This window comes from Pantherophis guttatus, chromosome 2 (assembly GCF_059756535.1).
Source record: "Pantherophis guttatus breed Tessera chromosome 2, ASM5975653v1, whole genome shotgun sequence".
NCBI lineage: Eukaryota > Metazoa > Chordata > Lepidosauria > Squamata > Colubridae > Pantherophis > Pantherophis guttatus.
The window spans coordinates 111524493-111543286 of NC_142064.1; the positions used below are offsets into that span (position 1 = coordinate 111524493).

The following is an 18794-nucleotide window of genomic DNA, read 5'->3' on the forward strand; positions in this document are numbered from 1 at the left end:
ACCTGGCAGGGGAGGAGAATAAAAATAGACAGTTTGAGTTCGGCTCAGGATTTCCTCGACCAGCTAAGAGGGACGGAAGAAGAACAGAGTAGTAAAGAGGAAATCGAGGCAATTAATTTAGAAGAAGAAACCTCACAAAAACGAAACAGTAAAGAAGAAATCGCGGAGGAAAAGAAGACAGAAGAAGAAGTCAAAGGGAAAAAAGCAAGACCAGTAAGAGCCGTAAGAACATACAGGAACTAGGAACTAGACAAGGAAATCAGGAATGAATAACTTAAAATTAATATCAATAAATGTTAACGGATTGAATGACTATAAAAAGAGGAAGCTAACATTTACAAAGCTGACGAAATAAAACACAGATATAATCTGCTTACAGGAGGTCCATATAAAAAAGGATGAGGCCGCTTGCCGTATACTAAATTCGGTAAAATATTCACCTCATTAGCAGAGAAAAAAAAGAGGGGAGTTGTAATTTATGTAAAAAAGGGAATAGAAGCTGAATTAAAGTATAACGATACAAAGGGCAGAGTTCTCATGATTGAGGTCACTAGAGGCAATTCCAAAATGCTAATGGCGAATATTTATGCCCCAAATAAAAAACAAGGAGAATTCTTCCAAAAACTCCATGAACAATTAGGAAAATTGGCACATAGCGAGATTTGTATTATAGGTGACTTCAATGGCATTGTAGATCCGGTCAAAGACTATAAAAGTAATAAACTAAATAAAAACAAAAGAACAAATTTACCAAGAGCATTCTTTGATTTAGCGGATGAATTAAATTTAATTGACATTTGGCGAACCTGCATCCAGATGTAAGACAGTACACATTCTATTCCCACCCGCAAAAGTCATGGTCTAGAATAGACATGGCATGGGTTACCAGGAAGGTGGGATTAGATATCAGGTCAGCAGATATTAGCCCAAATATTTGGGCAGACCACAACCCCCTTGAAATAATTTGGAAGAGTGAAAAGAGAAAGAAACATCAGAGATGGAGGTTTAATGTGAAATTACTGAACGACAAAGAATGCATAGAAAAATTGAAAGAAGAAGTAAAGTTCTTCTTTGAAGAAAATGAGAACCAGGGAACACCTCGAGAAGTAGTCTGGGATGCTATGAAAGCCTATTTAAGAGGGGTAGTGATATCCTACAACGCATTTAAAAATAAAGAAAAAAGGAAATCTTTGGAAGATATTCTCAATCACCTAGGAGAAGCAGAAAGGAAGCTTCAGATTAACCCTGGAGATGAAGCAACAAAACAAAATTGGATAATGTGGAGACACAAAATGAACATTTTTGACCAAGAGGAACTAGCCCTAAACATAAAAAGAATAAAACAATATTATTTTGAAAACGTTAATAAGTCGGGAAGGTGGTTGGCCTACAAACTGAAAAAAGAAAATGAAAAAGGGCAAATTCATGTGTTAGAAGATGTTAAGGGTAATCTTCTAAACAAAGAAGAAGAGAAATTAGAAAGAGTAAGGGAATATTACGAAGCCTTATATAAAGAAGAGGAGGCCCCAGAGGGAAAATAAGAGCGATATTTGGAAATTGCTGAGCTCCCACAAATAATGGAGGAAGAGAGGGAAATGCTTAACGGAAAAATAACACTGGAAGAACTTAAAACAGCCCTCTCCAAAATAAAAAACAACAAAACACCAGGACCGGATGGATTCCCAGGGGAAATACATAAAAAATTGGAAGAAAAAATACAACCAAAATTAGTGGAAATTTTTAATGAGGCCCTGATGAACGCAAAAATCCCAGACTCATGGAGGGAAACGCATGTTACAGTTCTACCAAAAGAAGGTGCTGACCTAAAAAAAATTCAAAACTACAGGCCAATATCCCTACTTAATACCGACTATAAATTATTTATGAGTATAATGGGTGAGAGACTCAAAAAAATACTAAACGTTTGGATACATAAAGATCAAAATGGATTCCTTCCGGGGAGGCAAATTAAAGATAATTTGAGAGTTGTATTAAACACCCTGGAGAGCAGGCTCTTTATGAAGAGCATCCCGGAAAGCAGATGGCCATAATTTTTTTCGACGCCCAAAAGGCGTTCGATAATCTGAATTGGAAGTTTATGATTAACCAAATTAGATTAATGGGATTCGGAGCAAATTTTGTAAAAACGATAGAAACTATCTATGATAACCAAAGGGCAAGCATTCTTGTGAATGGTGACAGGACAAGAGAGTTCCAGATTAGGAAGGGGGTAAGGCAAGGCTGCCCCCTTTCACCGTTATTATTTATCTTGGCCCTAGAAATCTTATTACGGAAAATTAGAGAAAATGAAGAAATTAAAGGTCTTAAGATCAAGAAAGAAATCTACAAAACGCAAGCATTCGTGGATGATGTGATCCTAATATTAGAAGATCCTTTAGAATCTGGACCAAAAGCATTAGAGGAATTGGGTAAGTATGGCGAGGTGGCAGGACTTAAATTGAACAAAATTAAAACTAAAATACTAAGAATTTAACTGAAGTCCAGGAAAAAGGGCTAGAAGAATCGTTGGGATTACAGGTAGTCAAAAAAATAAAATATCTGGAATTTGGATTACTAAAAGGTGCTCATCCCTAAAGGAAGACAACTATGCTCCCCTAATTAGAAAAGTGAAACAAGATTTGGACAGATGGAAGAAAATTAAATTATCATTTGTAGGTAAGATAGCTGCGATCAAGATGAACGTTCTTCCCAAAATTCTATTCCTATACCAAAATATACCTGTGACTCTAGATAAAAAATTCTTTTTAGAATTAAATAAAAATATTAGGGAATTTTTATGGGACGGGAAGAAATCGAGGATTTCACTTAAAATCCTACAGGGATAAAGGAATATGGGAGGTTTTGGACTCCCAGACTGGGAATCATATTATAAGGCAGCCAAGCTAGTATGGATAAGGGAGTGGGCCACTCTGGAAAATAGGAGAATTCTAACTCTAGAAGGCCACGACCTCGAGAAGGGGTGGCATGCATATTTGTGGGATACAGACAAAAAAAAGAAAACCTATTTCCATAGGCATAAAATCAGGGAATCCCTAATCCAAACATGGACCGGAATCAGACAGCGTTACTACACAAAAGTTCCCAAATGGCTCTCCACGATGGAAGCTTTGATCTATCCAAACAGGTGGGGAATGGAGAAAATGTGCAGATATAAAGATATATTAGATGGGGGAGGAAACCTTAAATCAATTGACATTTTGAGAGACCAAGGTATAAATTTAGATTGGTGGATTTACCTACAAGTAAAATCAAGATATCAGAAAGACAAGGAATATTATGGCTTGGAATTAGGATATAGTGGACTAGACAAAACTTTGATGGGACCGGAGAAAAAAGTTTTGGCCAAATTATATAACTATTTGTTAGAGGAGGATAGATTTGAAGAGACAGCTAAAAACCAATTAAGAGTATGGGAGAAAAACATAGGACATAGTCTAAATTTCAATGAATGGGAAGAGGCATGGAACAAAAATTATAAATTAACTAGAGCCGCAACCTATAAGGAGAATCATTACAAAATGCTTCACAGGTGGTACCTAGCACCTGCCAGATTAGCTAAAATGTTCCCCAATATGCACCCCAACTGTTGGAAATGCGGCCACGGTCAGGGCACCTTCTTTCATATGTGGTGGACATGCCCCGAAGTGAAAAGATACTGGAATAAAATTTGGAGTTGGATACAAGAAATAATTGGAGAAGACATAGAATTGACACCGGAAATATTTCTCCTGGGAATAGTAAAAAAGGGGTATGGAAAGAAAAAGATCCATCTGATAATACACATAACCACAGCTGCTAGACTGGCATACGCACAACTCTGGAAAGAGAAAACCCTGCCACCAGAAGAATTTATAATTAGAAAAATCCTGGAGGGCGCAGAGATGAGTAAAGTAACGTATGAAATAAATAACGATGAGAATTCAGATTATTATACTGTGTGGGAAAGGTGGTACGAATGGTTGAACAACAGAATTAAAGAGGGAATATAAGGTATGATAAAAAAAGTAGTAATAGACTGATAAAGTGATACCAGGAACATTTTATGTATATATGTATAAACACTGCAGATCCGATGTAAATAGAAATGAAATCTTTGTCTTGTATATATATAAAACTGGATAAAGTATATATATATAAATAAAAAAAATAAAAAAAAAGAATCTGATGCGATGTCTATGAATCTTCTTAAAATACAAAGGGTGTAACTCATATTTGGGTTCAAAAGGATAGTAGAGGATTTACCCCTTTGGTGTAGCTGTCCCTGCAGTGGCATGTAGGGGTTTTCTTTAATTAGAACTTACCACTCCAATGAGGTCCCCACGCCCATATTCCCCAACCAGTTCCTTCTTGCCATTGGCCTTCTGGATGACAGAACGTAAGCGCCCATTCAGCACAATGTAGGTGCAGTCAGACTTGTCACCTTGCCTGGAGGAAAAGGAAGAATCATGGATTAAATTGGTCCCCTTCTCTAATAACCAGTAAAGTTTGCCTTGAAGCAAGTTATTTCTGTGCAAATATCATGGCACAGTGTGCATCTAACTGAATGGGGGACTATTTAGCAAAGGAAAGGCATCAAATGGAGGCCAGGGAGCCAAGGAAACAACTCATTTGTCTTACCTGTAAAGTGCTCGCCCAGCCTCTACTGCCATCCAATCAATAGCAAAATCCATTTGACGCACAAAAGGAGACATGCGGGCTGCCACAGTATGAGCCACGCTCAGCACCACACTTGGCTGTTCCCTCATAATCCTAAGGAGAGTCAGAAGTTACTGGAAGACTACAACCTTTGCAATATATAGAAGTTCTAGTCCATTTCTCAGTTTTGCCAGAATCAAGAAAGAAATAGATCCAATTTGGATTCAGGGAAGATGCTGCTAGTTAAGAGTTACAGCAATAAGCATGGTGAATCTCAGGGTAAAGCTAAATTAACTTTTACTGATTTATTCATTTTTTATTCAACAAGTGTCTCTGAACAGTGAATAATCATAAAACCAATTAAAAAATAAATTTCCAGTATAATATAAAAGTTAAAATACATACATCAGCTGAGGAAAATATTACAATTCATAGATGTTAAAACAACTAGGAGACGGGACCTTTCAAACACTTGGGGCTCAGACCCGGCCATATAACCAGGTCTTAGGGCCTTATGAAGGGCAAGCAGGGCCATGGCCATCCTGATCTCTGAAGGAAGGGTGTTCCACAAGGCAGGTGCTAGGGGAGAAAAGGCACACCTCCTGGCTCCACTAGCTGGCGTTCCCAGAGCATGCCCATCCTGCCAGAATAGGCTGGATGGGTAGAAACATCTGAGAAAAGACAGTCCCTCAAACAATTCAGTCATTAAAGAAAGATAACCATTATTTTTAGGTAGCTCCTTCTACTGGAGAAGGGAAAAAGAGGAAAACTACACCAGAGCCATGAAAGCCCTTCCTGAGCAAAACCATATTGACAGCATAAACCCACAGACAGAACCACTGTTTTTTCTCCATTTTACCTGTGAGACAGCCCAACCAACCTCCCAGCAGAGAACAGCAAATGGCTCAGGCTAAAAGAACAGGAGCAGTTGCTGCATGTGAACACAGCTAGTGATTGAGAAGAACATGATGGCAGGAGAGCCAGGCAGAAACGAGGCACATTTATGCACATGGTACCCACTCGTAAAAGTCAGACTTGGAGATCTTAAGGAAAGTACAATCACGATTCGCTTTGATGGTGAAAATCAGTGGCTCTCCAGTAAGCACTGCTAGCTGGCCCACCATCTCTCCAGGTTGCACCAAGAAGAGGCACACATCTTCAGCCTTGTCAATCATCCGCTGGTAAACATGCAGACAGCCCCACAGTACAAAGTGCAAGCTGACATCCTGTCAAAAAAGACCAGAATAAACAGCCCATTCCAAGGAAATTGGGTCACCATTGAGCAGGATTAGAAATATTAGAAAATTAGAAAGATTAGAAAAAGTTTTTTTAAAAAAACTGTTTGTCTCTTAAAATCTAAATTGATGGGGTTGCTAAAAAGCTGGAAATTAGAGGAGTTTTGCAGTCAATGTGCACTCCACTTTCTTTTTCCTTCTTCCTTTCTTGACAAATTATTCCTCTCCTTTTATAATCCACAATCAAAGTGACCAGATTCTTATTAAGAACTACAGCATAGGGTTCTACATTGTGGAAGGAAACCTTCAACAATTTGAAGTGTGAAGAACCAACCCAGAAGAATACACACTGAAATTCAATCCACATGAAATGCTTCTAGAAATGTTTCCTTCTAGAACACAAGTCCATCCAACATTAGATCCTAATTACAGGAAAAAGCTATTTTTGTTTAAGGAATTGCTCCTTTCATCCTTTTCTGATCTTCAAGGAGAGGAGAAGTGCTACAATTATCATTTGTTTTTTTCTGACTAAGCTAGTTATGATCTTGTATGTCATCTACAATACTTACTTGATCTCAACAAGAATTATTGCAACTCTCAGAGGATGTTCAACTTCTGGATTTATTTGAAAAAACGGAAGACCCCAAGGATCAAAGACAAACTCGAGCAGCAACCAAACGCAAAGAACAAGAACTAAAGAAGCAACAAAGCCAGATAATAACCCAAGAAATTGCAACTACAAATATGGAAGCTGTGGGAGGAGCTAGACCGAAGAGGAAATTCCAGGAGGACTTCCAGTCGGTGCTCCATAAGCTTTCAGGGGCCAAGGATGGCAAATAAATTTTTGACCTGGAATGTTAATGGCCTAAACTCACCAGAAAAGAGAAAGAAAATATTTCACTATTTGAAACAGTTTAAAAATGATGTAATCTGCTTGCAAGAAACACATATTAGAGCAAGTGGTCAGAAATACCTAATAAATGTTAGATTGGGTAAACACTTTGTGGCATCAGCTCCTGAGAAGAAAAATGGTATAGTTATATACCTAAGAACAGATTTAATGGCTACATTAATTGAAGCAGATCCACAAGGAAGATATATAATGATTGAACTATTAATAGAAGGGAAGAAAATATTTTTAGTGGGAGTATATGCACCTAATCAGCAACAAGAGAAATTTTATAAACTTTTGCATAAAAAATTAATACAAATGGATTACAAATCATGCATAATGATGGGTGATTGGAATAGTGTATTGGACACTAAAAAAGACAAAAAGACTCTTTTGCCAAATGTTCAAACACGGGCTAAATTTCCTAAATCTTTTTTTGACATGATGGATGATATGGAGTTGAGAGATATATGGCGTGAACGAAATTTTAAAGAACAGGATTTTACTTTTTTTTCTGATAGGCACCAATCTTTTTCTAGAATTGATTTTATACTAATTACAAATGATTTTCTTTCCAGGGTAAAGAAGACGAAGATATGTCCAAGAACTTTAACAGACCATAATCCGGTGTGGATGGAACTAGAGTCTGGGGAGTGGTCCAGGAGATCCTGGAGACTGAATGAAAACTTGTTTCGATATGAGGCAAATGTGATAGAATGTAAAAAGTTAATGAAAGAATTTTTTGTTTTAAATATGCATGAGGGTACACCTGTGGAAATGGTGTGGGATGCAAGTAAAGCATATATGAGAGGAGTTTTAATAAATTTGAATAATTCCTACAGATGTATACAGGGGAAAAAACGGAGGGAATTGGAAGAGGAAATAAAAAAGAAAGAACAGGCGTTAGTGGATAAACCAGATGACAAGAATATAAAAGAAGCCATTACAATATTGCGAGGACAGTTTAATATGTTGATGTCAGATCAAGTTGCAACGAACTTGCAATATGCTAAACATAATACTTTTTGTAACGCAAATAAACCAGGCAGGTAGTTAGCATATATGTTAAGGAAAAAACAAAAATCTCGTACAATAGAAAAAATAGAGTATAAAGGTAAAGAGGTATATCAACAGAATATGATTAAGAAAGCATTTTTAGATTTTTATACGAGGTTATATGCTGGTGATAATATACAAGGTAATGATATAGAGAGATATTTGCAGAAGGAAAATATTCTTGCAATTACTGATGAACAAAGGGAAAGATTGAATGTATTAATAACCACTGAGGAAATTCTTTTGGCAATTAAACAGTTAAAAAGTGAAAAGGCTCCTGGTACAGATGGTTTGACAGCAGTGTATTATAAAAATTTTCAATTAGAAATGGTAGAACCTCTTAAGGAGTTATTTGTTAAAATACAACAGGGAGGAGAAGTGCCACCATCCTGGAGAACAGCTTTTATTTCCCTGATCCCGAAAGAAGATCAAGATCATAGTCAACCCAAAAATTACAGACCTATATCATTGCTTAATATAGATTATAAGATCGTTGCAAAAATTTTGGCAAATAGACTAATGTCAGTTATGCAACAAGTGATTCATAAAGATCAAACTGGATTTATACAAGGGAGACATATGAAAAGCAATGTAAGACAAATAGTTAATATACTGGAGTATTTGGGGAAGAACAACCAAGTCCCTGCAGTGCTTATGTTTTTGGATGCAGAGAAAGCGTTTGATCGATTGAATTGGCAGTTTTTAGTGAAAGTAGCACAAAAGATGCAGTTGGGAGAGCATTTCATACAGTCTATTAAGGCAATATATCAGAAACAGACAGCACAAATAATAGTTAATGGTAGTCTCACAGAAATGTTTCAAATTGAGAAAGGAACAAGACAGGGATGTCCCTTGTCTCCTCTACTGTTTATTCTAACTTTGGAAGTATTGCTGAACAAAAATGGGACTCGGATAATATACAGGGTATCAAGATCAGGCAACATGATTATAGATTATGAGCATTTGCAGATGATTTGGTTGTAACTTTAACCCAACCAGTAAATTCAGTTACAGGTTTGATGGAGATAATTAGGCAATATGGTCAAGTGTCAGGGTTTAAAATAAATATAGGGAAAACAAAGATGATAGCTAAAAATATGAATACAAATCAAAAAGAAGAAATAGAAAGAGTAACAGGATGCGAGATAGTGAAAAAGGTTAAGTACTTAGGAATTGTTATTACAATGTCAAATGGGAAATTATACAAGCATAATTATGAATTGTTATGGCATAAAATACAGACAGAGATGGATAAATGGAAAAAATTACAACTGTCTTTGTTGGGAAGAATAGCAGTAGTTAAAATGAATGTTCTGTCCAAGTTTCTATTTCTTTTTCAAATGATACCAATACTTAAAAAGGATGCAAATTTGGAGGAATGGCAGAGGGGCATTAACAACTTTGTTTGGGCAGGGAAGAGACCGAGAGTTAAATTAAAAATAATGCAGGATATACGTGAAAGAGGAGGTTTGAAATTGCCCAATCTAAAATTGTACTATGAAGCGGCTGTTTTGTCAGCAATTAGTGATTGGATTAATTTAACAGATGAAAGAATACTGAACATTGAAGGGTATGATTTGTTATATGGTTGGCATGCCTACTTAGTTTATGAGAAGAAGGTGGATAGGACTTTTAAAAGTCATATATTAAGGAATGCCCTCCTGCGTGTTTGGAAAAAATACCAATATAACTTGAATGGCAAGATACCCATGTGGGCAGTACCCAGACATACGATAGAAAATTTAAGTATAGAACAAAGACAGGATGTAATTACTTATAAAGAACTTCTGTTTACAGAAAGAAATGTACTACAGTTAAAGCCTCTGAATGTACTAAGAGAGGAAAGGGTAATTCACACCTGGTTTCAGTATGTACAGCTGCAGAATAGATGGAAAAAAGATCAGAAAATTGGTATTATACAAAGTGAAGAAAATTTGAAAAAACAAATTAGGGATCAGAGTAGAATGCATATAAAAAGGTTGTACAATATTTTGATAGAAATAGATTCGGAGACAGAGTTAGTTAAAGATTGTATGATAAAATGGGCACAAAATTTTGAGGAACCAATAATGATGGAAACATGGGAAAGGATCTGGGTAAGAAATGTAAAATTTACACAAGCTCAAAACTTGAGAGAAAATTTTTATAAAATGTTTTATAGACGGCGTTTGGATCCTAAAAAGTTAGCTTGTGTGTACCCAAATTTACAACCTAAATGTTGGAGATGTGATTGTTTTGATGCTACCTATTTTCATGTTTGGTGGACCTGTAAAAAAGTTAAAGCATTTTGGATAAAAATATGGTGGATTATTCAAAATATTCTAAAAAAAAGGATAAGGTTTACTCCACAGTTGTTTTTGTTAGGTATAATCACAGATTGTACGGCTATAGAGACGTGGCGTTGGACTTACCGTGAACGCCCTTTCTCCGGGGGCTGCAGAGTGGGTCAGGAGTGGGAAGGATCCAGCTGGTCTGCCAATCACTGAGTCGAGTAATTTCGGCCACGCCCTCTCTCGACTCTCTCGTCTCCAGTTTGTTCGACGAAGACAGATCTACAAAACAGTCTCAGCCAAGCAGTTAATAACAAGTAGTGGAAATCGCAGGCGGGTGGGGCTGACCCACTCCGCAGCCCCCGGAGAAAGGGCGTTCACGGTAAGTCCAATGCCACTTCTCCCAGTAGGCTGCGGAGTGGGTCAGGAGTGGGATGTACCCAAGCTCGTCGGTCTTATGGGCGGGAAGCCTGCGAAGTAGATGACCTCGAGACAAGATGTACCTGTTGGAGAACCCTCCTGCCGAATGAAGCCTCCGCGGACGTGAAAATGTCCAAACGGTAATGTTTAATAAAAGGAACAGGAGTGGTCCATGTGGCTGCTCGGCAAATTTCGTTGAGAGAGGCTTGCGTGGCCCATGCTGCGGTGGTAGCAGCACTGCACGTAGAGTGTGCAGTAATGTGTCCTGGTGGTTGGACAGCCTGTGCCTCGTATGTCTTTGCAATACAAGCCCTAATCCATCGGCCAATAGTGGCCGAAGACACCTTAAATCCCAACGATGTAGGTTGGAAAGACACAGAGTTTCCGAACGCCGTGAAGTCGCTGTCCGCGAGATATATATCTTAATGGCTTAATGGGTAGCGAGAAAAGAAACGGGAAAGTTGAGCATTTGCCTTGGTCGCGAATAGGTCCACCAGAGGCATCCCGAATCGATGGCAGATTTCTAGAAAGAGTTCGGGGTGAAGGCGCCATTCTGATCCGTCTATCTTGGTCCGGCTCAGAAAGTCCGCTTGAAGATTGTCTTTGCCGGCTATGTGGTCTGCCCTCAGAGAGAGCAGGTGGGTCTCCGCCCACCGCCCTATCTGAAGAGCTTCCTGCAGTAATTTTCGGGACCTTGTTCCTCCCTGACGGTTTACATGTGCTTTCGCCGCCACATTGTCCGTCAGTATTAATATGTGTTGTTGTTGAATGATCCCTTGGAAGGATTGCAGAGCTAGGCGAATTGCACGGAGCTCCAGCAGGTTGATGCTGAGTTGTGACTCTTGGGACGACCATAGGCCCTGGGCTACTTGTCGTCCCAGGTGTGCTCCCCAACCCTGCAGACTGGCATCCGTGGTGATGACTGTCGGATGAATGTCCGTGAACACGCAACCCTGGTCCAGTGCTGGGGATAGCCACCAGCGGAGTGATCGTCTGACGGTCGGGGGAACCCTGATCCTGGTCTTGGAAGGGCATTCCTGGTCTGTTGGTGTGGTAGAAGCAGCCATTGAAGGCTGCGTGCGTGCAGACGAGCCCAAGGCACGATATTTATGCACGACGCCAGCTTCCCTAACAGTTGAGATAGTGCCAATATGGACATCGTCGGCTCTAGAAGTAGTTGACGGATGATCAGTCGTAAATTGTGTTTCCTTTCTGGAGACAGGAACATTAGTCCCTTTCCTGTGTCGATCACTGCCCCCAGATGGATTAGGCAAGTTTGAGGCAGTAATTGGCTCTTGGGGAAGTTCACCAAGAAGCCGTGTTCCTGCAGGAACTGAATGGTCAATTGTAGGTCTGCCTGAGCCTTTGAGAAGGAGGGGGCCTGGATCAAAATGTCGTCCAGGTAGGCTTGGAGCCATACTGGAACCGACCGTAAATGAGCAATCAGGGCTGCTAACACTTTGGTGAAGCTTCGCGGGGCCGAAGCTAGGCCAAATGGTAGGGCGCGATATTGGTAATGTCGCCCCACGTAGCTGAATCTCAGGAATCGTCGGTGGGCCGGCAATATTGGGATATGGAGGTAGGCCTTGGAGAGGTCTATGGATGCTAAGAAATCCCCTGGCCTGATCCCTTGTAGAATTGACTTCAGAGTGTTCATCTTGAACCTCCTGTAAACTAGATGAGAATTTAGAGATTTTAAATTTAGTATTGCTCTCCAGCCCCCAGAGCGTTTTGGAACCATGAATAGGATTGAGTAATATCCCTGTCTCCATTGGTTGATGGGCACCTCCTCCACTGCTTTTATATCCAACAGATGCCGAATGGCGAGCTCCATGAGGCTGCGCTTCTGATGGGAGGTGGAGACAGGGCATGGTATGAAACGAGTCGGGGGACTGGAGAGAAATTCCAATGGCAGGCCGAATTGAATGGTATGAAGGACCCATTGATCGGTGGTGATCTGGGTCCATTTGTCTGCAAATAGACCCAGCCTGCCCCCGATGGGAGCACTGAGAACTGAGTCATTTTTGGCGTCAGAACTGGCGGCCGCCAGTTCCACGAAATGACTGTTTAAGGGGGTCCAAAGGACTTGGGTTTGTCTCGAAAGGAACCCCTTTCCTGTTGGCGAAAGGAGTCCCGAGAGAATTGTCTTTGCCCTGAACCTTCCTGAGAAAAAGGTCTGTAAGACTGTTTGCGATAGTAAGGGGTAGCCCTCCGGTCTGCTCGTCTAGTTACAGATGGTAGCACCTTTTTTCTATCTTTGTCCTCAACCAGCAAGGGTTCGAGAACCTCCCCAAATAACTTAGGCCCGGTGTATGGACTCGTGGCTAGTCGCCACTTGGCCTTGAGATCAGCCGGCCACTGGCGCAACCATAACAGTCGTCGCGAGGTAATTGAAGCCGCCAGTGCTCTAGAAGCGTATTTAGACGCATTGAGCGTGGCATCAGATACAAACTGTGTGGCTGCAATTATTTTATTGAGGTCCTGATGAACCCAGACCTCGTGAGAAGGCAAACAATCTTGGAGTTGCTGGAGCCACAATAGAGATGACCGGGAAAAGAATGAGGCCGCTGAAGCGGCCTGTATTGCCCAAGCGGAAGCTTGGTGCGCCTTCTTGAAGGACAAATCAAATTTTTTGTCCTCAGGCTTAAGGCCTTCAGAGGCATCGCCAGATACATAAGGGGATGGAGATGCAAGGGCGGCCACAGGGCCATCTATCGAAGGTACCTGCAGAAAGTTAGTGAGCGCCGGATCCATGTTGTAATTGCAACGATCCGTGCCACTCGGTGTCGGTAAAGACGCTGGGCTTGACAGTTGTTTCTGAACCACGTCGGTGAATAATTTTGGTGCTGGGACAAAGTATTGCTCGGCCACCGGTTCAGTGAATATGCCCTGTCCAGCAGATGAAGAAGTAGGAGTAGACGTTTGGTCTACTAAGCCCGATGTTATCTTGGCTTTACGCAGAAGAGATTTGAACAGGCTTTGTGGGAAAAGTCCCGTGAAGGCAGGGACATCTGGCGGAGCACCATCGTCAGATAGCTCCGTATCTCTCTGCGGCTCATCCTCCAAACCCAGGTCAGCACTGTCCTTTGACCTTGTGGGCGAGTGGTCAGGAGACCCAGTGAGGCTCGCTGATGGAGAAATGCGGGTTCTCCTGTAGTGTAGGCTCTCTGAAACAACGGAATTAGAACGGTGTTGTTTAATACCCGCTGCAATCCCATGAGAAATGGCATTGGCAATCAGATGCTGCACCAAAGCCGGAAGGCTTTCTAGTGCCAACGAATCAGAAATGCACGCTGGAGGAGAAGCTGGAGGCTTGCGGGGCACCACTGAGCAGTCAAAAGGATCCCCTTTAGACTGACCTTTGGAAGGTGAAGATTTAGCGGAATGATGTTGTGATCTTTCCGGAGAAAGGGCCCCCGATAAGTCTAAGTCTCCTTCATTCTCCTGGTCTATATCCTCAGATTGAAGCCTTGGAGAAGAAACCGCATGTTCAGCCCTATCTTGCTCCACTAATTGGTAATGCTGTTCTAGTGATTTTTGTTTGCGTTGGAGGTCTTTCAGGTCACTATGGGGGGCCTGGTGCGACCTCTTGCTTGAGGCAGACTTGGAGGTGGCCTTGTGGCTATGGTGAGTCTTGCCATCATGGTCCTGAGTGGCCATTATGTATGTTAGTCGCAATCAGGAGCAGTCTTGGCAAATTAAGAAGTATTTCCCAAAGGGAAGTTGTGATAACTGCGCAGGGAATTAAGCCCTCCCAGCTCACAAAATGGCCGCCGCTAATTTTTCCCGCCTTGAGCAAGCCGTTGTCAGGGCAAAGAAATGGCCGCTGAGCTTTGGGACTCCCAAAATGGCCGCCGCTATAACTTCCCGCCTGGAATGGTCACTAAGTAGAGCAGCGACACTGAGGGCGGGCTACGCCAGCAAATTAGACCCCAGGGGATGTTATCTGGGATACGATCTCCACCCGAACGGTGACAGCAGGAAATGAGGAAGTGCCGCCGATCGTAGTTTCGCGCCTCTCAGCTGAGAGGCGCGAGCGGCGAGCGAGAAGGATGCTGCGATCCTGCTCGGCAAAGTAATATCTTCGGCTTCAAATCGCCCGCTGAATGCGAGGAGCGGCCACACGCTAGCACCGATCAGCTGTAGAGCGCTGCTTGGGCGTCGGCAAGGTGACCGGTGGTGGTGGCGGTGCGGCGGTGGCGGTACACGGCGGCGGCGTTTCCAGCCTTAAACTGGAGTGTCCAGCACACACAACGTAATTGCTTAAGAAGAAATCCCTTATCTGTCAAATGAGTTAGGAGTGAGAACGACCCAGAAATTTGACTGGTCAGATCCACTGAGTCGAAGAAACTGGAGACGAGTGAGTCGAGAGAGGGCGTGGCCGAAATTACTCGACTCAGTGATTGGCAGACCAGCTGGATCGTTCCCACTCCTGACCCACTCCGCAGCCTACTGGGAGAATAATTTGATTTTGAACTTAATAACTGCAGCAAGACTCTTGGTGGTGCAGTACTGGAAGAAGGAAGATTTACCTACTATTCAAGAATGGACATTAAAAGTAGTAAATTTAGCAGAAATGGTGAAAATTTCAGCATATCTAAAGGACCACTCAAATGAGAAATATATGTTAGAATGTAAAGATGGATTGATTATATTCAAGGCAAATATCGGACTAAAAAATTTCAAATAGCTTATGAATGATTAGAGAGATTTTATAAAGTACTTAAATTTAGTTTAGTAAAAGGGGAGTTAAAAGTTCAAGAGAGGGATAGGAGGCTATAGATAATTAGCTTATGTTAGCTTATGATTGTCAAATGTTATACCCTGTATTTTGCTCTGGGAAGTGAGGGGGGGAGGGGGGGAAGGGGAGGGTTTGAAGGGGAGGAGGGAGGGGGAAGGGGAAATGTCTGTAAAACTTTTTAAAACTTTTCAATAATAAAAGAAACAAAAAAGAAAAAAAGAAAAAAAAAGAAAAAAAAAGAAAAAAAATACTTACTTGATCTCCTTGACGGGCAATTACAGTTCCTGCCTTGGCATGGTGCAAAAGCACCCGATTATTTAGTAAGGATGAATCCTGTGGAGAGAATGGCAGAGTGTTATTAGGTATCTTTCCTGTTTGGAATAGGAGCTGAATCCTTTACTCCTCAATTACACCCTGTGGAGCAGAGTCAAGAGCAAAGTCAGGAAACTAAGTCTCTTCTCTATAGTTTTAAATATTATCGTTCTCTAAAAGTTCCAAGGCAGAGCTGTTTTCACAGCCCCTTGGTTTAAAAAAAAAGGTTCCGACACTGAAGAAAGTGTCAGATCCCTATCATGAAACTGCCATTTCTGTGGGGGGGGAGGGGGCCTGGATTATTATTTTATTGCTCTCTTCCTATTTCCCATACATCCTGTCCCCCTACTTTATAGCCTTTATCCTGGCACCTATGTGCCCTAAGCTTGATTTACCTTTGGGTGAATGTAATAAGGGTGGAGGGCCATGTGTTTTGTCTCAGCCCTGAAGCTTCCTGCAAGACGAGCCTGGGAATAACTTCTTTTCTCTTTCTCAGGCCGGCCGTTCTAACATCTTCGCATCTGTGGATTGGCTCATTCAATCTCGGACTGAGAAGAGGGGTTTCTAACTACTTTATCCTAACTGTATTGCCTGAGGGAGACTTTAGGTCCTGCTTTCCTTTGTCCTGCAATCACTCTCTTTCAATAAAAAGTTCCTTTTGAAATGCTGAAGTTCCAAGAGTCTTTACTTTCTTGAATGAAGACAAGAGGCAGACCCTTACATAAAGCAGGATCTGCAAAAGTGGTCAACCCGGAGAAGCAAATTCGCTCTACCGAGGGGATCCTACAAACCATGTCCGAGCGAAGGGGCAAGCAAGGAGAGGGAGAATGCTCTACCACCACCCAGCTGGAAACCAGCTCCATCTGCCCCCTTGAAGACTTCAAGGCTGTCTTGGAAGGCTCCAAGAAGCCCAAGTGGTTGATTGGGGTGGGGAAGAAAGACAGCTGGGACAGGAAAACCAACGGAATCACCCTCACTCGAGACAGTCGGCAACCAGGCTGGAAACATGAGCTGGAAGCCTTGTCAGACCAGGAAGAGCTGGCTGAGGAACTGGCAGATTGACTCAAAAAACATGTCATGCGATTCGTGATGGAGGCTTTTGAGAACCTGAGTGTCCGGGGAGAAGAGATGTTGGACTTACCTGAACGTTCTTTCTATGTGCACTGCAGGTGAGTGCAAGCATGGGTATTCAAAGTGTCTGATTGGCCAGAGGCTGAGTTGGAAAACCTTTGGCCACGTCTCTTCCTGGCAGCCGAGCCTCAGTTTTTTTAATGAAGAGATGGTACTGGAGAGAGCGTAGCCAACTCGATGAAAATGACCACTCCTGGACCACGGACCATAGCAGAACCAGGGTGGGATTGGACTCACCTGCAGTGCTCATAGAAAGAATATTCAGGTAAGTCCAATGTCTCTTCTCCTGTGCGCTGCTTGGTGAGTCCAAGCATAGGATATACCCAAGCTAAACCCTTGATGGGTGGGAAACAGATTGGTCCAGGGTTTCTCAGCCGGAAGAACCCGTTGCAACACCCGTCTCCCAAACTCCTCCTCCGCTGATGCAAACATATCCCATTTATAATTCTTGACAAAAGGCGAAGGGGTAGCCCAGGTCGCTGCTCTGCAGATCTCCAAATTGAGGCTTGCGTAGCTCAGGCTGCCATAGTGGCTGCGCTCCTAGTCAAGTGTACCATGATGCGGCCCGGCGTGGACCTGGCCTGATGTTCATAGGCCAATGCGATGCAAGCTTGCAGCCAGTGGCCAAGCGGCCAATCATAGATGGCAAGACTTTCTTGGCCATAGCCCTGAGCTGAAAACAAACAAACAGAGACTCCATCCGCCGGAGCCCAGCCATACATTTAATGTACATACGGAGAGCCCTGCAGACGTCCAAAGTATGCCAGCACTGTTCCCACGGATGCCTGGGGAGTGGACAAAAAATCCGGCAAGATGATCTTTTGCACCCTGTGGAACCAGGTGCTAATTCTGGGGACAAATGTCGGATCCAATCGTAGCACAACCCAATCTGGATGAAACATGCATAAATCCTGTTGGGCCGACAGGGCCACCAGCTCCGATATTCTGCGCGCTGGTGTGATTGCCATGAAAAAGGCAACTTTGAAGGTCAAAAGTCTGATGCTGGTGGATCCCAATGGCTCAAATGGTGGGTCCATGATCGCCCTGTAAAACCACAGAAAGATCCATGTTGGGTAACAATAAAAGGCAGGTGGGAACAAACTGGAGACTCCCCACAAAAAACTACGCACCCTATGATGTATCCCACCTGCGACAAAGGAAGCCCACGTGGCATCATAAATCCGGTTTGTTGATGCCCGTCGAGACGGCAAAATCATCGAAATCACTTTTCCAGAAAAGTGGTCTCTTCGCAGGAGCTCCTTTTCAAGTGCCAAATGGCCAATTGAAGCCACTGAGGATCCGGGTGTTGCACTGACCCTTGGCGGAGGGAGATCCTATGAGGTGGAATGTTCACAGGTGAGAGATTGACAGCACCACTAGGTCTGCAAACCAGCCAGTGAGGCACCACCAAAATGACCTCCACTTCCTCCTCCAAGAGTTTCCTGACTACCCTCAGTATGAGGGGAGTTGGAGGAAAGGCATACAACAGGCCTGGGGCCATGGACAGCAGAGGGCGTTGGTGTCCAAACCCGGGAGAAAAATCTCGGAAGTTGAGTGTTCAATGGGGTTGCAAAGAAATCCACCGTCGGAGTTCTGAACCGCTCTGTAATTTGGAGGAAAATGTCTGGATGAAGCCGCCATTTGGACTGATCAATGGTATTCTGCTCAGCCAGTCTGCTTGAGCGTTGGATACACTGGAGATGTGCTCCGCTCGCAGTGAGAACAGGTGCTTTTCCACTCACAGACATAATCCTGTCGGCTCTCACATTAAAGCCCTGGAACGGGGACTGCCCTGTCGGTTCACATGAGCCTTGGCTGTAATATTCTCTGTCAGTAATAGAACCAATGCGGTTTGGAAATGGCGGTGGCCAAGTGCGCTGCTCTCAGCTCCAGCCAGTTGATATCGTTGAGCAGCTCCGCTTGAGACCACTGGCCACGGGTCACTTGTGAGAGGAGGTGGCATCTCAGCCAAACAGACTGGCGTCCGAGGTCAACACCAGGTGAGTAGGTTCCTTGAAGAGGCAGCCTTTTTCTATGGCCCCTGACGTCCACCAGGCCAGAGACTGGAGCACCCGGCCGGG

At 42.7% G+C, this 18794-nt stretch overlaps 1 protein-coding gene across 21 annotated transcripts in view; it reads right to left on the reverse strand.

Annotated features, from left to right (window-relative positions):
* Positions 1-18794, reverse strand: part of PNPLA6 (patatin like domain 6, lysophospholipase) — a 142445-nt gene that overhangs the window by 64444 nt on the left and 59207 nt on the right. For all 21 annotated transcript variants that reach the window (XR_015732800.1, XR_015732799.1, XR_004594812.3 and 18 more), the window contains 4 exons: positions 15526-15603; positions 5677-5882; positions 4639-4770; positions 4323-4446 (listed from right to left, as the gene is read on the reverse strand). Coding sequence is in view for 18 of the 21 variants with exons in the window: in XM_087888516.1 (XP_087744642.1) it covers positions 4323-4446; positions 4639-4770; positions 5677-5882; positions 15526-15603 (540 nt within the window). In the remaining 3 variants the exon portion in view is untranslated. The remainder of the gene's footprint in view (positions 1-4322; positions 4447-4638; positions 4771-5676; positions 5883-15525; positions 15604-18794) is intronic.